General features: G+C 43.3%; 1 protein-coding gene and 1 long non-coding RNA gene across 2 annotated transcripts; both read left to right on the forward strand.

The window, feature by feature from the left end:
* Positions 1 to 1,545: 1,545 nt before the first annotated feature.
* Positions 1,546 to 3,688, forward strand: LOC135495979 (uncharacterized). The gene is made up of 3 exons (XR_010448617.1): positions 1,546 to 2,069; positions 2,286 to 2,514; positions 3,070 to 3,688. It is a non-coding gene; the product is annotated as an uncharacterized LOC135495979 (long non-coding RNA).
* Positions 3,689 to 12,063: 8,375 nt separating this feature from the next.
* On the forward strand, positions 12,064 to 20,312 carry LOC135495836 (carboxypeptidase B-like). Its single transcript, XM_064784814.1, has 11 exons — positions 12,064 to 12,215; positions 15,259 to 15,340; positions 16,117 to 16,253; positions 16,557 to 16,638; positions 16,991 to 17,098; positions 17,523 to 17,624; positions 18,100 to 18,213; positions 18,490 to 18,586; positions 18,928 to 19,130; positions 19,476 to 19,560; positions 20,043 to 20,312. Exons 1-11 carry the CDS (start codon positions 12,121 to 12,123, stop codon positions 20,231 to 20,233), a joined length of 1,296 nt encoding a protein of 431 aa, XP_064640884.1. The 5' UTR covers positions 12,064 to 12,120; the 3' UTR covers positions 20,234 to 20,312.
* Positions 20,313 to 20,547: the final 235 nt, after the last annotated feature.

Here is a 20,547-nt window from a genome sequence, read left to right on the forward strand (position 1 = left end):
CATATCATTTCATCTTTGCAGCGAAAGAGGGAGAAGACGTTTGTTTTGTCTAGACGGAATGTTTTTCCCCAGGTGTGTTTTATCATATAGCCCGATTTAGAAGGGAGGGACTTTACCTCTTGCGAGAGCATAATGCCAGCATCATGGGCCCGATCTCCGCCAAAAAACATCATTTTAAATATCGCTTGGTCTCGTGCCAAGATATATTTTGAAGTCGGTTTTTGTTGAGTATCTGACAGACGTCTGTCGATATACATGGAGATCAGAGCCAGCTTTTTTATAAAGAGCGGCACCGCCTGTTTTGGGCAGGAGTGTGCGATGCTCTGTTCGTTCTTTATTTGTTTCAGGAAATCAGCGACCTCCTGTGAGTTTGCTGGGTTACCGTTTTTTTCAAAAATATCCCAAGGTTTCTCACGACCCAATTCCTTTTGGAAAATTCGTTTTAGTTGGGAAATTTTCCCCGCTACTGTCCCGAATGCTAATCTCCTGGGACATTTACAGCTAGGATTTTTTGCCGTGATTTCCGGGCAAGAAGTGCTATGCACTATGGTTTTCCCGTTGTTGTCTTTCCACGCGAGATAAAGGCATATATCATATGGGGTGCAGCTTTTTATATCCTTGCCAATTTGTTTAACGAAGTAGTCCAAGTCTTGAAAAAGCTTACATTTGTTTCTCTGATATGCTGTGGCCTGAAAACTGCGTTTTATCGATTGTACCCTTTCGTGCAGCCTTGACAGATTAATTTCAGCACTGGCTTTCTGGAACTGAATTTTGAGAAAGAAGTTTACATTTCACTTTTTATTTCGCTTTAAGTAAGTTGAAACCTTGCCAAATAAAGGTTGTGTGTTATAGTGCTGGAAATGAAACCGTTTTGGGATGGGGCAAGGATACATTCTTCACCTTTGTGAGCCAGTACGGATAATTCTGCATTTCTTTCAAGGTTAGGCCACCATGGCGGTAGGGGTGAGATATGTGGTATGACCAGAGAGAGTCTGATTGGCCTTTGGCATTCTTCTAGAATGAACTTTATTAGTGGGCCGGCCATTGCGTGTGGGGGAAAACAGTAGTAGTTTTCTTTTGGATCCAGGGGCCTTATTCATGAAGCCTTCTTAGGGCCTAGTAAGCACTTACGTATTACTAGGTCGTTATTAGCGAATTACGCGGTATTCACGAAGCACCCGTAACTTCAATCTATTTCGCAAGTCGTTACTAGTGTTACGTGAGGTGTTCGGGCTTCTTAGCGTGTTATCAGTCCATGCTTAGATAGTTGGACACATTTTTACACAAGGAGCATGGCTGCGGCGTTGATTGTGTTGGAAAATTTGGAAGCAAGGCGGGCTTTACGACGGCAGCGTGTGTTTAGAGATCGTCTACAACCGCTTGACGTCTATGATGACGTAGATTTGTACAGACGATACCGGATGACTCGGCCGGTCCTTCTCGAAGTTATCGACCTGTTGCAGGATGACATTGCCCCGTATACGCTGCGCTCGCACGCCGTTCCAACAACTCTCCAAGTTTGCGTTGCGCTTAGATATTTTGCTACTGGCAGTTTGCAGTTGGACAATGGAGACATGTCAAATGGCTTGAGTCATTTCCTCGAACAGCTGCTGAGCAAGAACGTCAGAAGGAAGGATTTTATACAGAACGCCATCGGATTCCGAACGTTATTGGCTGCGTAGATGGATCCCTTATTCCGATCAAATGTCCATCCGTAAACGAGAATGCATACGTGTGCAGGAAACAGTGGCATGCCATTAATGTGCAGGGGATTTGTACTTATGATTTGAAATTTTCAAATATAGTAGCCCGATGGCCAGGTGCCACCCATGATGCGTTTATCTGGTCCAACTGCAATTTAAAGGTGAAGATGGAACGCGGCCTGAATGATGGAGGATACTTGCTCGGTGACAGTGCCTACCCACTTAGACCCTGTCTCATGACCCCAGTCTCCCGCCCAGCAGATGCAGCGGACAGACAATACAACGTTCACCACAGGCGAGTACGAAACATCATTGAACGAACCTTTGGAAGATGGAAAAACCGATGGAGGTGCTTGCACAAAGAAGGTAAATTATGTCCTTATTGGTGAATAAGGAGAGATCGCCAGTTTCTAGACACCGACAGCACCTGTCTGCAAATGGCTATTATAGCCATTCTCAGACAGTGCTGCAGCATTTCACCCCATAACATTGCTGCGTAGACTGCTTTGCAGTACAAGTTCCATTTCGATTTCGACTGACTTTCCCCATTCTCATTTCTTTTATAAGATGCCTTTTTTGCAGGTGGAACTCTTCGATTAAGCCCCGAGAAGTGTTGCTCGGTGATCATTGCAACATCTGTGCTACATAACATCTGTGAAAACCACGGCCTCCCTGTCCCAAACGACCCACCAGCCAATGTGGATAATCCCGATGATGACGTCAACAATAGACCAATCCTCGATGTCGATGTCGAAGAAAGAGGTGTTGGAGAAAGGGCACGCTTGATAGATCAGCATTTCAGGAATATGTAGTATGTATTTAAAACAGAACTTTATTTCCAATTAACCCAAACATTTTAATTGATGTGTACAACCAAAATGGTGGTACATGTAACAAGAGACGTTTTCAACATCATGTTACAATCAACAACGATAAACAGTAAGGTTGTAGAGCATTTGATTACTGGCGAGACTGCCAAACTACAATTCCAACGATCTTCTTTCATCAACAAATAAACATCATGTTTGTACAGAACAATGTACTGTGATCAAGGTATAAATTCATACCAACAACCAACACGATTTTGATGAAAGCACAATCTTATCAGTTATTCCTTACTTCACTATCTATCTAACAAACAATGTAGCAGTTATACAGCAACAACATCACTTTAAAATTGCGTGATATATGTAGGTCACTCTCCTTTGGCCATTTTTTCAAGTACAGAGAATGCCGATGACCTGGACTTGTACTCCTTTGGTTTTGAGCCAGTTTTCTGGGATTCGCTGGTTTCCGTAACAGCATCCACTAGTACCTCCAATAGCCATACTGCCTTTTTTGCGAGATGAACCTTTGTTTCTTCCAGATGAAGCCGTTGTTCTTCCACGTCAAGTCGCTTGCTCTCGATTTTGACCCGTTCCTTCTCCACATCAATTAGTTCAACGGCATGTGAAAGCTTCTTATCTGCGAGAGACAAACCAGTTGAAGACGCCTTGGAAGAGCCAGCAGTGGGACGACAGCTCTTGGGTTGTCGGGCAGGACTTGGCGGCGGTGAAGGGGATCGGGTGTCATCTTCTGAGCTGCTATCGTTCGGGCGCGTGACGGTTGCTGTAACCTTACGAATTCTCTGGAAAATACATTTGATAGACTTAAATGCAAAAAGCCATTAAACATGAGTGAGGTCTTAGTATGTCTTTAGTTGTTATTTACTTCCTTCTCATATAGAAGGCCAGTACTGAAACGGGCACGTCAGGAGATACGTTTTCTTTCCTAATAACGACACAAGCAAATGAGAAAAAGCATTGCACAGATCGTTGTGCAGCCACCTGGAAAGTTGCGATCTTCCCTTATCACTGCTTATGCCTCCAGTAATCAAAAACCTATTTACCTCGGGTGATTTCCGCAATTCAACGGTATGGAATGTATGCAATGACTTCTTTGCTGCGACAGACAAACCAGTTGAAGACGCCTTGGAAGAGCCAGCAGTGGGACGTCAGCTCTTGGGTTGTCGGACAGGACTTGGCGGCGGTGAAGGGGATCGGGTGTCATCTTCTGAGCTGCTATCGTTCGGGCGCGTGACGGTTGCTGTAACCTTACGAATTCTCTGGAAAATACATTTGATAGAATTAAGTATTGAATGCTATGTAAGGATGAAATATCTCGTCAAGAGCCAAGCGCCTAAGATGGCACTTTTGAATCTGTAGACAAATCGGGCGAAATGTAATGCAGGAAACTGGAGCGCCCGCAGACGACCAACCTACCTTCGATTTGTGAAGTGAGAGTGACGCATTCTGATCGAAATAAGAAATTTCGTCATCATCGGCTTCTGTGACAGACGGGGAAAACGGGTATTGCTGGTTCATGTCATCTTCAGGTAGGTCCAGCTCTTCTGTGTCCATACCAGTAGCGATTCCTTGTATCATTTCGACACCGATTAGGCCTACGATCCTTTGCTCGAGTTGCGTCAACTCTGACACATCATCGCCAAGGGGTTTGTTCCCGGTCCGCTTGGTCAGTACATTGATTTTTGCAGCCTTCTGTTTTGCCTTCGATTTCAGGTCATGCCATTTATGGTGAACTGCTTCGGTCGTTCTCCGGACGCTTGCCACACTGTTGATCTTAAGGGTTATTTCTTTCCACGTGTCGGACTTCCGCTTCAGCGTAATGACATCCGAAAACTTGCTGCTGATCACGGACCACTTCGATTCCACGAGATCAACTAACTTTATAATTTCATTTGGGGAAAAATTCACACCCCGTTTCCTCTTTCCTTCCTCGGGTGGTGGGACAACGGTCTTCTTTCCTTCCTCGGGTGGTGGGACAATGGTCTTCCTCTTCTTATTGGTTTTCTCCATGATGTTGTCAGGGTGGCGAATATCCATCAAATGATGGTAAGCACGTCCAATTACTGTATAAATACTCGATGCCCCTATTACAAACAGTCAATGAGGTGAGCTCAAGTGGATTACGTAACAATTCTATACAGATCACCTCAAGTGCGTACCTGATAATATTTCCCTACGAAGGGTTTAATAAGTAATACGGTAATAAATCGATGATAATGCTTTGTGAATAAGACGTAGTGTCTTACTTGGCAGTTACTAAAGTCTTACTACGAGCCACGTAAATCGTTATTAGTAACAATTTTACGAAGGCTTCATGAATAAGGCCCCTGAATTTGGGCAAAACAGTTCACTCCCGCGCTGCCTGGTAGAGGAAACGGAGTGTAATGTGGCAGGGCTTCGCCCTTGTTGTCTAATTGTACATTTGAATCGAGGGACATTAGGTCAAAGGTGTGTGGTCCGTATCTGTTTTGTACTATTTTCCATTGATGTGGAGACAACATGGAATCGAGTTTGGACAGCTTGCGTGAGGGAGTGTCGGCCGGGTTTTTGTTTGATTGTACGAAAAGAAGTTTTAGGTCGCAGTTTGCTGATACCGTGATTTCAAATATTTTCTTTAGTAACCTGTTTAGGTTTATGTCTTTTGCACCTTCGTGCTCCCATGCTTTCAGGAGCGCCATGTTGTCCACGTATGCATCTACCCTTTTGTCTTTTAATTGATTTGAAACTGAGATCAACGTATTGAGAAGGGCTTCAGCTTCTTTGAGGTGAATGGGTCTGCTGTCTTCTTTGGGAAAGAAGTCGCCAATTTTCATCTCGCCAATGACGCCACCCCATGCGAATTTTGAAGCGTCTGAGGCAAGAGTGATTGAAAAGTGTCGCTCTTTTCTCCAGGGAAGCAGACGAACATTTTCCTCAAATATAAACTTCCACGCTTCGATCTCTTCTCTCAGTTTGCCCGATATCGGGATTGGTCTTGAAGATTTGCCTGCCACAGAGATGGCGACAGCCATTTCTCTGATGAATAGTTTTGCGCCTGGAATGCATAGCTGGAAAGATATGCATTTCCCCATAAACCTTTGTATGATCTTAATGTGGACCGTGGACTGAGCGAGCAATGTGTTCATGAGGTTTTTGAAGGATTCTAATTTCGCGGTCGGAATTGAGAAATGCATTTCCACCGAATGAAGCAGAAAGCCAAGATGTTTTAGCACTTGAGTAGGAACCCAGATTATTTTATAAAAGGCGAAAGTATATCCTAGCAACGAGAGGGTGGCGGTGGATGTGTATAAGGATATACCCGTGCTATTGAATTGGGATGGGGATTTTGTTACTTGCGAAGGGCCAAGGAATCTGTCGTCTAAGTACTGAAACGTAGTTATGCCCCTAGTCCTTAAATATTCTGTAGCCTGCATGCCTATGGTTTGGTAGATATATGGACTCAGTTTGAATCCAAAAGGAAGGGTTGTGTGAATGAAATACAAGCCACCCCATTCTATTCCGAAATAGGTTTGGGAGTTTTCTGATAATGAAATGCCGTCGTAGGCGGATTTTTCGTCTGTACTTGCCATGAAATCTCCCTTGGAGATTTGTTTCTGAATAATGGGAAGTGTTTCTAAGTTGAAGCTAATTGGGGTTATGAATAAGTTAAGAAATCTCTCATCGTGACACAGCCTGTTTTTGTTGGTTTGTGGAACCATAATCAAGGGCATTACTAAATGTGGTGGATTTACCTCTCCAACTTTCCCCAACAGTCTTAACGACCCATTCTTCAATTTTTCAGTAATTTGTTGAGTGATTTCGGCCTTGAATGATTCACAGGATTTGTGATTGTTGAAGATTTCTGGAGGAGGAGTGTCATTATTATAAGACTTCCCTTTGAAGTTTCCTTTGAAGTGTTTAAAGTATTTCGTTATGTCTACACCGTTGTTTATCCAATCCATCACGAGTTTGGACGAGTCATTATCAACTGAGTCAGTAACAAATTTCCAATTTTCTTTTTGAGAGTGCAACATGCCAGCAACAAAACTATTTGGATCTCTGAGAGGAAAAGCTTGTAGCAGTGTTTCCCAGTTGCTTTCTGTGAGGTCTTCGTTTTCAATTGGTAGTTTTTTCTCGGGTGGAGTGGGGAGGGGGTGTCCCCTGCAATTTTTCCATGTCACTTCGTTTTTCTGTGCTGATGCTTTTATGGGGTCGAAATCGGGGTTGGTTTCCCATTCGGGGATTACCTAAAAAAAAACAACCAAAAAAGAAAAAATTGTTATTATTTTTATCATTATTATTATTATTTTATTTTATTTTTTTCTTTTTGCAGGGGACACCCCTTACCCCACTCCCGCGAAGCGTGTGCTTCTGGAGCTTAGGAGCTCCTGGAAGTGAGATTCGGAGAGTCCTTGATTATTTTGGGAAGGACCTTTGAACTATTTTTATTTATCCATTTATTTATTTTTTTTTTTCTCTAGTGTCTCAGAGGGAAGGTTCTAATTTCCCCATTAGTTTCTTGTTTAAGAATTTTATCTTTCTTTCAATTTTTCATGATCGGTTATTTTTCCTCAGAATTTGCCGATAAAGCCGCGATTTTTGGGCATTTATCCAGGAAGTGTTCCGTGGATTTACAGACATAGCATTGCCTTGGCCTTGGGTTTCCTCGACTAATACTTCCCCTATAGAAATTGTTCCTACCCCTGTTTTGGAAGCCTCTCCCCCACGTTGGACCATTAAAATTGTTGCCATAGTGTGGTGGAGGGGCCCACCATCTTTGAGGTTGCCAGTAGTTGTTCGGGCTTGAAGGGTTAGAATTATTTGTGAATTCATTATTTGAATCTTGAGTTGAGACTACATTTGTTGAGGGCGAGGACACTTTTTTGCTGATTTTCAACCAACTGTCAACGCTGGCATTTATTTTCTTAGCTACATCCGTACCAATCAATTTTATGACTAGCCCATGCAACGGGACTTTCATGTTGTCTTTAGCTCTGACGGCCTTGAGGGCCATTTTAAAGTGTTCTTTCTCGGCATGATTGTGAATCACCGCAGTGTCGTATAGCACTTCCAATGCTGCTATAAGGGCCGAGTTAGTGGTGGTGATCCTGTCGGCTAATGCTCTCACCTGTGCTAGAGCCGTGTCCACTGTAACCTTTCCGGAGGTTTCCTTCCACGTTTTCATTTGTTGCTCTAAAACAGCAAGTCGTTTTATGCTTGTGGCATCCGCACTTTCCTCTGTTTCACCCTGAAATTAATATGAGCAAGTGAATCCACATGCATAGGACGATTTTACCTAACGTTTAGTGGTTTAACATTCTGATTGTTACTTTGAGTATGATGGTGTAGAGTTGTTGGCCGAAATTTGTTTCATGGGAGTAGAATTGACCCGGCTTATGTTCTTTCAGCTTCCATTTATAAATGCCGACAAGAATTCAGTCTAAAGCTTGAATGGGCTGTCCCTGATCTGCAAGCGTTGTACGATTCCTATTAACCACCATCATCCCATTGAGCATTTATGGACTTGCAAGTCTGTTTTAACTGAGCCCGCTTAACGCAGTTTTTTTTTTACTCGCCCTTTTTTCCCCTTTATGAGCTTCCTCGTCAGGCTTGGCCTTTTCGTTTTGGTCCTTCTTCCCTTGGGGCTGTTTTTGCTTATGTGCTTGCGTTGGCGTAGGCATAGAAATTTTTTCGGTGGTGGTTCCGACGGGCATTCCCGGCAGGGTGGCCTCTTCGTTTGCAAATATGATTGCCGCATGACACACTAGTCTCCTGTTGTTCATGTTGTCTTCTAGCCCTATAGCTTGCAGAATGGCCTGTGGCGATTAAATTTTTTGTTAGAGTAAGAGTATAGCTTGGCCTATCCCGCTGAATTTTTAACGGATCTCATTTGCTCCTAAAAACCGTGAAGGTGCCTGCCGATCCATAAAATCAATTATGCGGCTTTAGTTCAGACTTTACATGAGGTAAAGACTCGATATTTAGTTACCAATCTTTTTTCATAAGGCTGTTTTCTTTTTCTTTTTCTAGGTTGCCATTTATTGATACCGAGATTTTTTAAAGAAATTTGTTTGCTTACCTCTAGGTCAAAGGCTGTTAATTTTTTGAATTCTTGAAATAGTTCGGCCGGACTGTAGCTGTGGAGAAGGTGTTTTTCTTTAAACGAAGCTAGGAGCTCAGGTGCACGGAGTGATGCTTCGATTGCTGTCTCGTCATACGCCCGGACTTTCCCTATCAGTTGTAGCAAGTCCTTCCCGTGAAGGTTAGCGTTCGCGTTCAGCCACAGGCGTGGCTTCAAGCTGCTTGCCTGCTGCTGGTCATCGTGGCACGCCATGTTGACTGTTCTCCAATACGAGTAGAAGTGAGGTCGTCTGTGTTGGCTGTCGACATTTGAGGGGAAAGATTACGTCAATCTTTTCATTCCCTTGAAAGGGTTGACTTGAACCCTCCTGCCTGATGCAATGGTGTGGAACCTATCCATTCAGCGCTTGCCTAGGACGGAGTGCGGTTACGCCTACCGTTTGTGCCAGGAGTGATGTAACCATGTAATAAATTTGAGGCTCTTTTGCGTGCTTTATGTCTATTGGGCGTTGGTTGTTTTATTAGGTTCCAATCAATCTTGTCCGCCCTATCCGCGTGAATTTTCACTGGGACTTAGAAGTCCTGGATAAGAGGGACAGACCAATTAGAACCGAGGCTTTGCCTATAATTTATATTATATTACAAGTTATTCTCCAAGTCTGACCGCCCGGCAGACTATTCTTGGCCCTTCTGAAGATAAGATTAATAAGTAAACTCTGTGGAAAAAAGGAACAAATTCTGTGGGCCCTCCAACATATCAGAATTAAAACATTGAGTTGAGAGGTGAGCTATTTAAACAATAGTTAGCTCTTTAAACAATAAGAATCGAGTTCATACCGATAGTCACCCAGACATTTCGAGATCGAGAATTGCCCATTTACGGTACTCTCCTTTTCATTATAGTTCTGTCTGAGCACCAAGCAGACTTATAGATTATGTTTATTTTTGGTTCGAACACCCAGCGAACCTGATTATATTCTCTAATGTCTGATCCACCCAGCAGACTAGACTATTTTATCTTCAGTGCGATCCAGCGGATCTCTGATTATTTTCTCTAATGTCTGACCACCCAGCAGACTAGTTTATTTCATATCTTTGGTCCGATTACCAAGCGAACCACTTATTATTTTAAATACTTTTTGTTACAAGTGAGGTCCTAGATAAGGTCTGCGCTGTTCGCTTCCTCACGAAAGAATGACTGGACTACGAGAATTACGCAGGTAGCGCCGTCTGGTGTTAACTTAGGATACCGACTCCACCTCGAACGCGGTGAACCGAGGAGAACAAGAGCGGAGGCGTTGGCGACACAACACATTACAAACGCAGTCGAACGGCTAAAAAATGCCAGCTGAACGTAACTCAGGTCGATTTCGCAAGGTCGCCTGTAGGCCCCAAGTTTAGGCAAAACTATAATGGGCCTTTTATTTAGGACTGGCCTATTGAAATTTGGCTCCGATCCGCTGCAGATATAATCAGACATGCCTTCCCTCCGTTTGAACTTTGGCTCATACCGTCAAAGACGCACCCAATTGCTTGTCAAGCAGAAAGTCGTTTATTTGTTGTTGTGATAGTGATACGGAGTTACAGATCATGTTTCAAAATGTTGTGTCTAATATACCGGCTATAGCCAAAATCGATGCGGACAGATCCTTTCTGATTTTGCGTCGATCCCAACATCTCCTGTGAGACCCTTTGTTATTATTCGGAGACGCTTCTCTACGACCAATGTCATTATATCGTCCGGTCATTAAGGACCCCACGAGACCTTGATGATAAAACCGTTTCTACCTGCGAAAGTAAATGATATTATTTTGAATCCTCTGAAGGACTAATCAGCCAAGACGGCCGAATGAGAGAGCGATTTATGTTGTCCGGCATTGTGGTTCAAGAAGCATGGTCTGACCGGGCGTGATTACTACAAGGAATAAAAGAAGACTGATCCATGGTGTCCGAAAAAGAAAATATGGCACAATTTCCAGGAGTAGTTATAATGTCAAAGGGCAACACCCCCAGTCAGGGCCAGGGGCCAATTGCCAGAAGGCTTACCATCTTAGTGTCATCGTCATCATCGTTATCATCGTATAATCGTCCGTCATTGTCATCGTCATCACCATCATTTTTGTTTTCATCGTCACTATCACCATCGTCTTCATTATTTTTTCTCAGGAGCTCAAATCTCTGGGCGCGGATGTCGTTCGTTTCGGGATAACCATTCAACATTTCCATGTACATGTAGCTATGACAGTTTTGTGGTCTATTTTCATTGATCTTTCTACAAAATCATGGCGAAGATTCGGATTACTATGGGAAATTAGACTTGGGCTACATTCATACAACTGCAGAATCTTATCGTAGACATAAATATGAAATCAATTATTGCTACCGAATTATCAGGAAACACACTAATCTCCAATTTCCTCCTTAAAGATTATTAGTGCGGTTAAGGTATTGGTGTAATAGTCCTCCTGTTGAGAAACAATAATTTCAGCGAAGTACCGTCATGTTCATTTCATGCTGTAACTTCAACTAATATATCATGTTCTTGATGAATACACGCCGTTTTAACCTCAGGCAAGACGATATTGTATGTCACACAGGTGTTTGTTTCCAACACATCCGAGCAATTCTCTTTAAGTCCACCCAGAAGGTGAAAACAAACAGGGTAACTCAGCTTAAATTGTACAACGATAAATATCATTGATTTCCTCGGTATAAAATTCTCGCGTATTTTGCATTCTTTGTTATGACACCAAGCCAATGAAAGTCAATATTCCAATTGTAATTTGTAAAACTTGCTGCGCGGTGAGAATATCCCGGGCAAGCGCCAGTTGGGATACTTGCATTATCATTTTCATTGCTCTACTGTTAGATACCGTAAGATTTCCGTTTTGGCACGATTTTTTCTCTCGGTACATTGATCATGATTTGTTGGTATAAAGAAGGTACACACATGCAGTTACCGAAAAGAATATGTATTTTGCTATTTATCCTCGTATCAAAGAGTGTAAATGATCGACGAAGAAAAAAGAAATTTTGTTCTGCGTGCGTTCGTATGAGACGTAATGTACGTTGGCGGGATGTGGAAGGTAAAAGCGGTACAAATTGAACACAATTGTGCACATGTCAACGAGGTAGTCAACTCTCACTTCATTGCTACCGAATATGCTGAAGTCTCTCCTCATTATCAAAAGCTCTTTAAATATTTGCGCAGGGTCATTAAAACAGAATAGAAACAGGCGATGATGCATCATACACCATGATTCCTTTCAGCCATTATCAATCAGCCATCATCAAAAGGTTGGAAGGTCGGCTGGGTGCGCCATATCTGTTTTTGAGGACACTTAGTGATATCATTGTATTTCCTCGGGATATTGAGAGTATTTGAAAGCATTGAGGTGATTAGTCCACGTTCTCCTTCTGTCGACGGAGAGGTCTGCCTCATCAGCGCCACTCTGGCTGCCTGTATAAAGCACCAGCACCGGTGACGGGTTACAGTATTAGGTAGGACAATCATGTTGTTCGGAGTTGTGACGTCGGCGCTCATCGGGATTTGTCTGTCCTTTGGGGATGTTTACGGGGAGGGGGTCGAGGTCACCCGCTACGACGGGTAAGTAACTTTTATTGATCCGCATCCCTTAACTGTTGTAATACCCAATTATGGTTTCTGCACCTTCGTCACATTGGACGAGTGTAATGGGTTGAATTGAAGATATAGTCGCTAAAGTTATTTTGTGATTATCTCCATAGGGTAACTACAGTTGTACCAGTCCTTCACTGTACCGCCATTTGCATAGTTGTTGTTTGTTTGTTTTTTCATTTCCTGTGGTTGTAGGACTTGCAAAGTTTCTGGAGAACAGAACCAAGCCGAGCAGATGGTGGGTGTTAATGAACGAATAAGCGCAATTGCCACGACTTGATGACACGACGGACCCTCGTCGTTCGTAGTGGTGCGAAACTCCCCTATGGCATCGTTTTGGGCCCTGGGGCAGGAACTTCGGTTCGGATTTCTTTAAGGCGTTGTAGCGATAATCTGTGCTTCTTGACCAAACAGGATTGTCTTATTCAAAAAGCTATCGTGGTAACGAAATATTTTTGTTGTACATGTATGTACGGTATTTGTGTACATTGACGGAGTGCATTGGATTTTAACATTTTCCTTTATGTACGGATTTTTTTACAAACCAATCTGAATGAAATGTTGGCGCAGCATTATTTTTTATGTCTATGAAGTACATGTAAGAAAGTGACAAGTTAAAATGAGAAATATCCAGAAAAAGATATCTGTGGCCTGTCCGATATCTTTCCTTCGCTTTTGTAAAATATTGAGTTGAGATATGAGCCTCTAAATAGGATATTACTAGCTATTAGCAATATTGGGCGATTCGTAACGCAATGTAGGAGGAAACCGGTGAGCGGGAGAAGATCTACGCTGTCGGTGAGAGTCGCTCTTTCCATTACCCATTGATGGACGAGCCCTGTTTCAGATAAGAGCTACATTTAAATTAGGACTTCAAGGGACCAAATAACCCAATGTAGGAGGAAACCGGAGAGCCGGAGGAGATCTACGCTGCCGGTGAGAGTCGCTCTCTCCATTACCCATTGATGGACGAGCCCTGTTTCAGATAAGAGCTACATTTAAATTAGGATTTCAAGGGACCAAATAACCCAATGTAGGAGGAAACCGGTGAGCCGGAGGAGATCTACGCTGTCGGTGAGAGTCGCTCTCTCCATTACCCATTGATGGACGAGCCCTGTTTCAGATAAGAGCTACATTTAAATTAGGATTTCAAGGGACCAAATAACCCAATGTAGGAGGAAACCGGTGAGCCGGAGGAGATCTACGCTGTCGGTGAGAGTCGCTCTCTCCATTACCCATTGATGGACGAGCCCTGTTTCAGATAAGAGCTACATGTTAAATTAGGATTTTAAAGGACAAAATAACACTGCGGCCTGTAAGCAACGAAAGAATAAGATGATTATATTAAGAATGCAGGATAGGCCTACACGACAACATAAATATCGATATCTGCGCCAAGAAAGGCCTTGAGGGCGCCCGCTTTGACGATCGCTTCTCACGTAGAGATTAAATTTACCCGCCGTCCTGTTGGATCGCAACTTCACGGCCAAAGACGAGCGATTTTTTTATCCCTCGTCGCAGAGAGATCGGACAATATGCTGCCAACCGATGCAATATCTTTATCCGCAGGCAAGTGCAATGATTCCCGAAGACCAGCGATTCCTGCCGCATCATTGCGTGTCTGCGGTTGTATGTTTTGTCCAATTTCAGGAACGGTCCAATATTATAATATCGATAACAATTAACAAGACCCTTAAACTTTGGAAACTGCAACACCTTGAAATAAGTCTATAGATTTCAAATTGCCTTTCCGGTTTAAAAACAGTCCAGTTCCCATTTAAAGACCGTTGGCATGGTAACGGATTATGATATTATCTATCTGATTGTCGCAAACTAAACTTTGTAACCCAGAAACCAAAAAAAATTACTTACATGTGTACGTGTATGATATTTTTAATAATTTATTGCCATTCGCCAGAATCCTCAAGCAAAAATTTGAAACTTCCGATCATTCTGACCTATGAGAAAACATCATTCCCACCATTGACCAATGACAAGAGGAAATAACGTACCTCCCCAGCCAATGAAGAGATATATACATAAATGCTTGTTTGGCTTAGAAAGCATGGGCCAGTACAATATGAGGACGGGTGAGAATGATCGTAAGCTAGTAGATTTCATATTTCTTCCGAACTGATGATAAACTTCGTAATGGTGAAGAAATGGGCTTTATTGCAACCCAAGTATACGAAGACAATAAGAGAGAAAAACCACGGAATCTTGGGAGAAAGAAGCATACATTCGAGCTGAGAAAATGCAAGTTAATATATTTTGCCTCAACAAGATTTTTTTTGTGTTCACCGTCACTCGGAAATAAACTGATTTCCGCGACATGATCGAGAAGTCTTTCTATCCTCGGTAAACAAGAACTGAGGAGATGGAAATAGCGCCCATTAAGAGTGCCTCACCATAAGTCAAAAATAATTTAGTATCAGCGGATCAGCCGATCCGAATAGGGCCAGAGTCTAATAAGACCGGTTGGTTCACCGTGTTAGGGGATAATTAGCCTCTTTTTAAAACTAAGCTATTTAAGACTAGATTTCGATATTATTGGCTGTTTTTTTTTTTCAGGGAGTGGGGCTGTAGCAATCCAGCCAATAAGCGACATAAATCTAGTGCGAATGTAATTGTTCTAGGTTATATGGAACTATTATTAACTTAGTTGTTTTAAGTGCCGTATTGTCAATAACTCTGGTATTTCAGTGCAAACTCAAACTGAGAAAATTGTTTGCAATCGAGTTGGCTGATATTGATATTGACTCCGGCGCAATAATAATACTAGATAGGCCTATCGTAGAAGTTTCCATCACCAAGCCTCATCACCAAGCAAAGAAAACAAATCAAAAATGGTGGAAATGATCATTCTGGCGGATCTTCAGTCCAAGGCGGTGAAATTCGCTCCCTGCAAGCAGCGATCGTCTATTTGTACGGATCGATGCATTGCCGATGGCTGTGTGGAGATCAAGCAAACATTCAAAATCATTTCATTGATGAGTATGATTTGTCCTTTCAGGTATAAGGTGGTGCGCGTGGAGATAAACAATCAAGAAACGCTGGAGAAGATACAGCACCTTTCAAACAACAAAAGACCCAAGGTAAAGTTTGGTCTCCATTGCAAACTTCTCCAAGCAATACATTTATTTGCAAACATCACCAAACACTGAGTTCGCATCGGTTTGGGCTGGGCTCTATCACTATGAAACAATGCTGACATTGCCAAGTAAATGATTGGCCATTTGGCTAGTGAATTACATGATCACCAGGTCTTCTATAGGCGGGTTTAATGCCAAACTTTCGCTAGACCCACAACAAGAGGTACATCGGATCGGAGCCTTACTTTAATCAATGGGCTAAAGTTCTGCAAATATATTTTCAAGAACGCACTCAATCAGCAATGTCAGCATTGCCATGCAGTGTAAAAATCATTACGGTTCTCGAAGGAATCTCGGCGATACAAAGGTACAGTCTGTACATCTTTAGAAAGCTTATTATTTTTATATTCTTTTACCCGAGGTGTCACGAATAGAGAATATTGACAGCCGTGATGACTTCGCAATCAGAGTGTGTTTGTTCATTTGTCTTCCACGATGAACCCCCGGGGCTGGTGAGGCCGGCATGCCACATGTCTCTAAGTAGTGTTTGCAAATGTCGTTTCCGAATGCTGTCACTTGTATAGAGGGGTCCGCAACTGCCACGCCTTAAACCGAACTATTTCGGAGTTCGCTGCAATCGGTGATGACATACGCAAATACATGTACTTAAGTTATGTTTGCCACATATACCTGTGGTTTCCTTCGGCGGATTCGAAGGATCCTGGGCGGAAAAGAACTGTTTTAAAGAGAATGTATATGTCATTTGCCTTCGTTTTCAGTTCGACTTTTGGACCTACCCGATCTACCCCAACCAGTCAGCCGTCATCAGTGTTTCGCCGCAATCATTCGGTCTCCTCAAGAGAAGTCTAAAACAAGAGGGACTGCAGTTCGAAGTCACTATCCACGATTTGCAGGAGTAAGTACGGAAATGTCATTCAATTCTGTTTCGAGTTGTCAAAATCAAAGCCGCTGTCATACGCAACACGCCAGACGCACACGCTGCGAATTTTGCCGCGCGCCGCGAGGCAATGCAGCTTGTGCAGTTCACGCCCAATCACTTGTTTTGGACATGCTGCCGACAGCCACCCCTGGGAGCACTCTCAGGTCGAACGAACAAACGGGAAGTGGTAAATTGCAGCTCCTGTAGGTGGTAATCTTAAAGAACAACTAAAGGGAGTCTTCTTTTAACTCCTAAACATTTTTCATTTCCTTTTCTTAGTGTTATTGACAAGGAATCAACTGAGGCGAACCGTCAGACTCGCGGAATGTTCGACTTGAATCAGTACCACCGTCACAGCGAGGTAGGTAGCTGGGTCGAGGCTCAGTCCTGATGTTACTTCAGTTACTTCGAAGAGCATGCGTTATCTCGCTTTAACTCGAATGTAGTAATAATTACATCAAGATCATAGAAGATTTCTTAATGATCATAGTGATCAGCGAATTTGAAGCTAAGCGTTTGCATGGCAATGGTCAACTGATGAACGAATTTGTTCAAGTTCCTGTTGCGCGGAATTAGCTTTGGTCAATGCCCGACCAGAGAATGCCCATTCCCAAGGTGCTCGTACAAAGCCATACGGATTATTCTGAAAGATAGATAATGACGTACCAACTGTTTGTCAATCCTTCACGTATCATCACCGTTGTCTCTTTTAGATCAACAGCTGGCTATCATTGCTGGCTTCCTCACCCAAGTGTGCCGGAGCTTGCGAGATGTTCTCCGTTGGTCGCTCTCACGAAGGCAGGGACATGAAAGGAATCAAGGTGGGCTAACAAACAGTGCTTGTATCCGAAACTGGGAAAGTCATTGGTCCTGTCCGTCCCTTGCATTTATTGAGCGGTCGAAATAAGTCCAAGTTGAAGCACGGAGTGCACCCTTCCCCTTCTCACCGACATTAGTGTTTCGTCAGTCTTTGATTTCCCCGAGATAAGGCTAAAATGCTATTTCATTGTCCCGTCCGTCAGCATGGTCAGGTAACTTGAAGGCCCAGAACCATCAGAGACACTCCGTCCGTCCGTAACTTCCCCTCGTTGGTGTAACGGAGCCCAGGTCAGCGGAATAGATTCAAAACTTGAGGGTCAAGATGTGGCATCAATCGCATATGGATATCGCTTTGCTGATAAATCTCATTGGGGGCCGGGCAGTTTGTATTTCCTTCAGCGTGTTTATTGTGTCTTTTATTCCCAGGTTGGACTTCCAGGAAGCAACAAGTTGTCCGTCTGGATTGATGGAGGAATTCACGCCAGAGAATGGATCTCGCCAGCCACCGTCCTCAACATACTCAACTATGTAGGTAGGACAGTCGTCAAGTCAGTTTAATGCCTTTTGACGTGGGCAGAGCCGCATAGGACACATTTGATAGTAGCTCGACAACTGACAGAAACATGTGGATAGGGCAAATGTGACCAAGGTTGGTCACTGTAACGAGCCTCCAGTCATGAGCTGGCAGGACCTGGTTGTAATAGACCACCACAGAAGATCAATGATGCGACCATTAAAAGTGACCATTGCGACCATTAAAAGGACGGCCCTGACTGATTTACAGCTCCTTTCTTACTTTGCTCAAAAACCTCTGCGGGGTGCATATATTAATTTGTTTTGGCCAAAAAACCATAAATATTAAAAAGCCTTTTTTAGAAGCTCAAAAATCTTTATTCCACAGAGCGTAGGACCTTCAACATCACCATCTTGCCAAAAGCTCCTTCCTCATGTTTGTAGCATGTGACATTGGTCCCTGAACACATTACCTACGTTCCTTTTCCAGCTCATTGAAGACAACTACGGTGGCGATGCTGATGCCAAGGCCATCTTGAAGAGATTTGATGTCTACATTCTACCAGTGGTCAACCCGGACGGCTACGATCATTCCTGGACTAGGGTATAAAACACCAATACATTTATGACTGGCTAAAAGGCTTCTTAGTATATAACCAACCCTGAACGAGATGGGGCCATTTAATGTCACAAGCAGTTTTTTTGGGAATCACACTTAATGTCACAACTAGTGAAAGAAGACAACAAGTTTCGAAGGACATGTCAATTACTGTTATCAGTTATCCAAATGTAATTGAGTTGTGGATTATTTGGATTCCAAATACCAGAGTAACGGTTTCCAGATCACTGATGGTTTATTCTTTTCCACTCTTCCTTACAGAATCGCCTTTGGAGGAAAAACCGACAAAATGGCAAAGGTCACTACTATGGTTGTGAAGGTGTTGACTTGAACAGGAACTGGGGACACCACTGGATGGGTAAGAACAAGGATTCTACATTTACTCTCTGGACACAGCAAGAGGTGGGGGCATCATTCCTACTAGTCCAGGCTGGAGGGAAGTTCCCTTTCGCTCAGTCGTAAGAGGGATTGCCTTGTAATTAAGAGGTCTAAGGTTCAAACCCCACCTGGACCTTGGAGTTTTTCCTCTGTAACATTTGGAATCCAGCGTGGTAAAAATTCACTAATACCTGCTTTTTATAATTGACAACACCAAGGTTTGTTCAATCAATTTAAAATACCATGCCCAGACGGATAACCCCTCAAAATTTTGTCAGTTGCTGTCTTATGATGAAGAAAGATTTCTCATGCTCTTTTCAGAGGCGGGAGCTGACAGTTATCCCTGCTCCGACATCTATGCTGGGTCGTCCGCCATGTCAGAACCAGAGACGCAGAATGTTGCCAATTACATCTTAAGACGAAAGAACAACATGAAGATCTTCCTCACGTTCCATTCCTATGGTCTGTACTGGCTTACTCCCTGGGGCTACACAAGCAAGAGGCCTGTTGATTACCAAGATCTGGTAAGTCCCCATCCGGAGATCAGGCTTTTGTTTACTCCTATGTCATATACAAATAGCGAGAGATGGAGTATATTGAAAACTACTAGTGCCAGGATGGTGAGCCCCGTCAGTCTCCCTACAAAATCTGCTGTTCAAGCTTTCAATCCAATTGACAGTGCCCTCATTAGTAGGCCTACAGTCTTCCAAGGTTTTGAACCAACTCATGCTTTGGCAGTACGAATCCCTGCGAGATTTAAGGGATTCTCTACTTGTGAGTGCATCATCCAACCTGAATACCAAGTAAATATTCCAGTAACTCCAGTTCTTCTGGCCTGTGAAGATAAAGCAACTGATTCATCGTTTCAGATCGCTAAAGCAAACAAAGCAACAAGCAAGATCAGAGATTATCGGGGATTACGGTATAAGGTCGGCACTTCAACCAATGTTCTTTGTAAGTACCAACCAATCAGGAAACACTGATGGAGATGCCCACCACCGATGTCTCCCAAGTAGAGTCAGAAACACTGATCCAATCGCAAACTAATTCAAGAGTTGTGTACACTTGGACCTCCCTTAGCGGACACCTCTGTTGGCAGGACAAAAATATGTCATCAATGAATTCCCAAGGCTAGCCAGACCGTGTTTGTGCCATGCCTTCCTTTACTTAAATGGAAGTGACTACTTGGCAAGCCCGGCTATCCAAACAGCGACTTTTTCTTGTCCTGAATGGAGAGCCGAACTCATTAATATTAAAGTAAAGTCTCCAGCTCGCCAAACAGGGTAGATTTTTTACCTGTTTGGCAAGCCCGGCTGGCCGAACAGGGTGGCTTTTTAGTGCTGTTTGGCAAGCGGCTATCCAAACAGGACAAAAAGAGATGCCTGTTCGGCGAGCGGCTTGCCAAATAGACCCGGCCTACTTAAATTCCATTCCAGATGCGGCTGCTGGTGGGTCGGACGACTGGGCAAAAGGTGTCGCCGGTATAAAATACTCCTACACGGTTGAGCTTCCAGATGATGGTCGGCACGGCTTTGTCCTACCCGCCAGGGAAATCCGACCCGTTGGGGTGGAAACATACGCCGGGGTCAAGGAGTTATTTAAAGCAGTCTTGGCGGACTATGCTTAGCTTTTTCACCTTTCTGACCACACGTTTGTTCAATGTAATGGTAAGGGAATAAACATAGTCATTGAAGTAGTCGAACAAATGTTTTGATGCCGATTAATTTTAGTGAGGCAAAGTGGTAGAATCATAGCCAGCAGTGCATTGATGAGTACTACCAAGCCGTTTTACTGTACCATTTTACTGTAACACTACTGTAAACCCTCCTTCAACCGGGACACCGGGAAATGCCAAGTGAAGCCACTCCATTGTTTTGTTATCTAGTGCGACTGTTGACAATAAGTCCAGCCGCAGAAGGCAACATCTTCGCTCATCAAATA

The sequence above is a fragment of the Lineus longissimus genome, chromosome 11 (genome assembly GCF_910592395.1).
Source record: "Lineus longissimus chromosome 11, tnLinLong1.2, whole genome shotgun sequence".
Classification (NCBI taxonomy): Eukaryota; Metazoa; Nemertea; class Pilidiophora; order Heteronemertea; family Lineidae; genus Lineus; species Lineus longissimus.